Genomic DNA, 982 nt, shown 5'->3' on the forward strand with positions numbered 1-982 from the left:
CGGCGTGCTGCAACAAAAGCGGCGGGAGGTGGGTATCGGGCAGGCACAATTGAAAGATAAGGTGTTTAAACGAGAAGAAGAAGAAGAGCCGAAGGGGAAGGCCATACCGGCCGCACAGAGAAAACGGCTGGACGAAACAAAGGTGCTGAACAGCATGATCCAATGGACGGAGGGACTGGCTGTATAGGAGACAGAACAATTGCTTACCTGCGAGTGCCTTCTCGCACGAGGTGCAGATGGTGAATTCATCCGGAGCATCATCGTGTCGGAACACGGTCCGGTTCGGCAACTCTGTATCAAGACGCATGCAAAACGGAACCTCCACACTTATTGGGTCATCGACGCAAGGCCGCGGCTGCACCCGCGGTGGATGGGGTTGTAATTCCGGAGGTAGCTGCATTGTGGCCGCGTCATCTGCAGCACCTGGCTCATTAGTCCCGTTGTCTCCAACGTCGCTGTCAACTGCTAACGCATCTTCATCTACGAATGCCGCTCGATCAGGGTCACCACCGATGCCAGCACTACTCGCGCGTTCGGATCTGCCGATACGATACCGAGCCGGCAGAACCGGATCTGGCGGCGGTGGTGCGGTACCTTGGGCAGTGCAGGGCATGCGCCGCCAAGCCAGGGTACGCGCATGACGCGGCACTGCGGCGGTGCACATGATGTCGGCGCGCAAAAGGTCCACATTGGGAATGTCAAGCCAGGCACGGAGCGTGGACTGTTCCTCCGAGCACTGTTCAGAGCAGACGGCACACACCCGCGAAGGCATGCGTCGACGCAACACGGCGGCCATCCTGCTTGCAAGATGCAAGTGCTTTTCGTAGGGTACCTGCCGATCCACCGGGAGTTCACCGCCGGGCAAATCCTGCACGCGCCCTTCCGGAATGGCCTCCAGAAAATCAGGCGGCCGTGGGTGCTGGCCCTCGTGCAAACAGGGAAACCGCATGAGGTTCCGCAAGCGTTCAAGCAAGCTGGCTTG

The 982-nt window shown here is 59.2% G+C and overlaps 1 protein-coding gene across 1 annotated transcript in view; it reads right to left on the bottom strand.

Moving 5' to 3' along the window:
- The window catches only part of VOLCADRAFT_100964 (uncharacterized protein), a gene marked incomplete at both ends in the record, with an annotated part of 7,032 nt that extends 6,296 nt beyond the window's left edge, over positions 1 to 736 (bottom strand). Inside the window, 2 exons of the mRNA XM_002959445.1 lie at positions 208 to 291; positions 595 to 736. Coding sequence (XP_002959491.1) covers positions 208 to 291; positions 595 to 736 — 226 coding nt within the window. The remainder of the gene's footprint in view (positions 1 to 207; positions 292 to 594) is intronic.
- Positions 737 to 982: the final 246 nt, after the last annotated feature.

Source organism: Volvox carteri (assembly GCF_000143455.1).
Source record: "Volvox carteri f. nagariensis unplaced genomic scaffold VOLCAscaffold_254, whole genome shotgun sequence".
NCBI classification, from domain to species: domain Eukaryota; kingdom Viridiplantae; phylum Chlorophyta; class Chlorophyceae; order Chlamydomonadales; family Volvocaceae; genus Volvox; species Volvox carteri.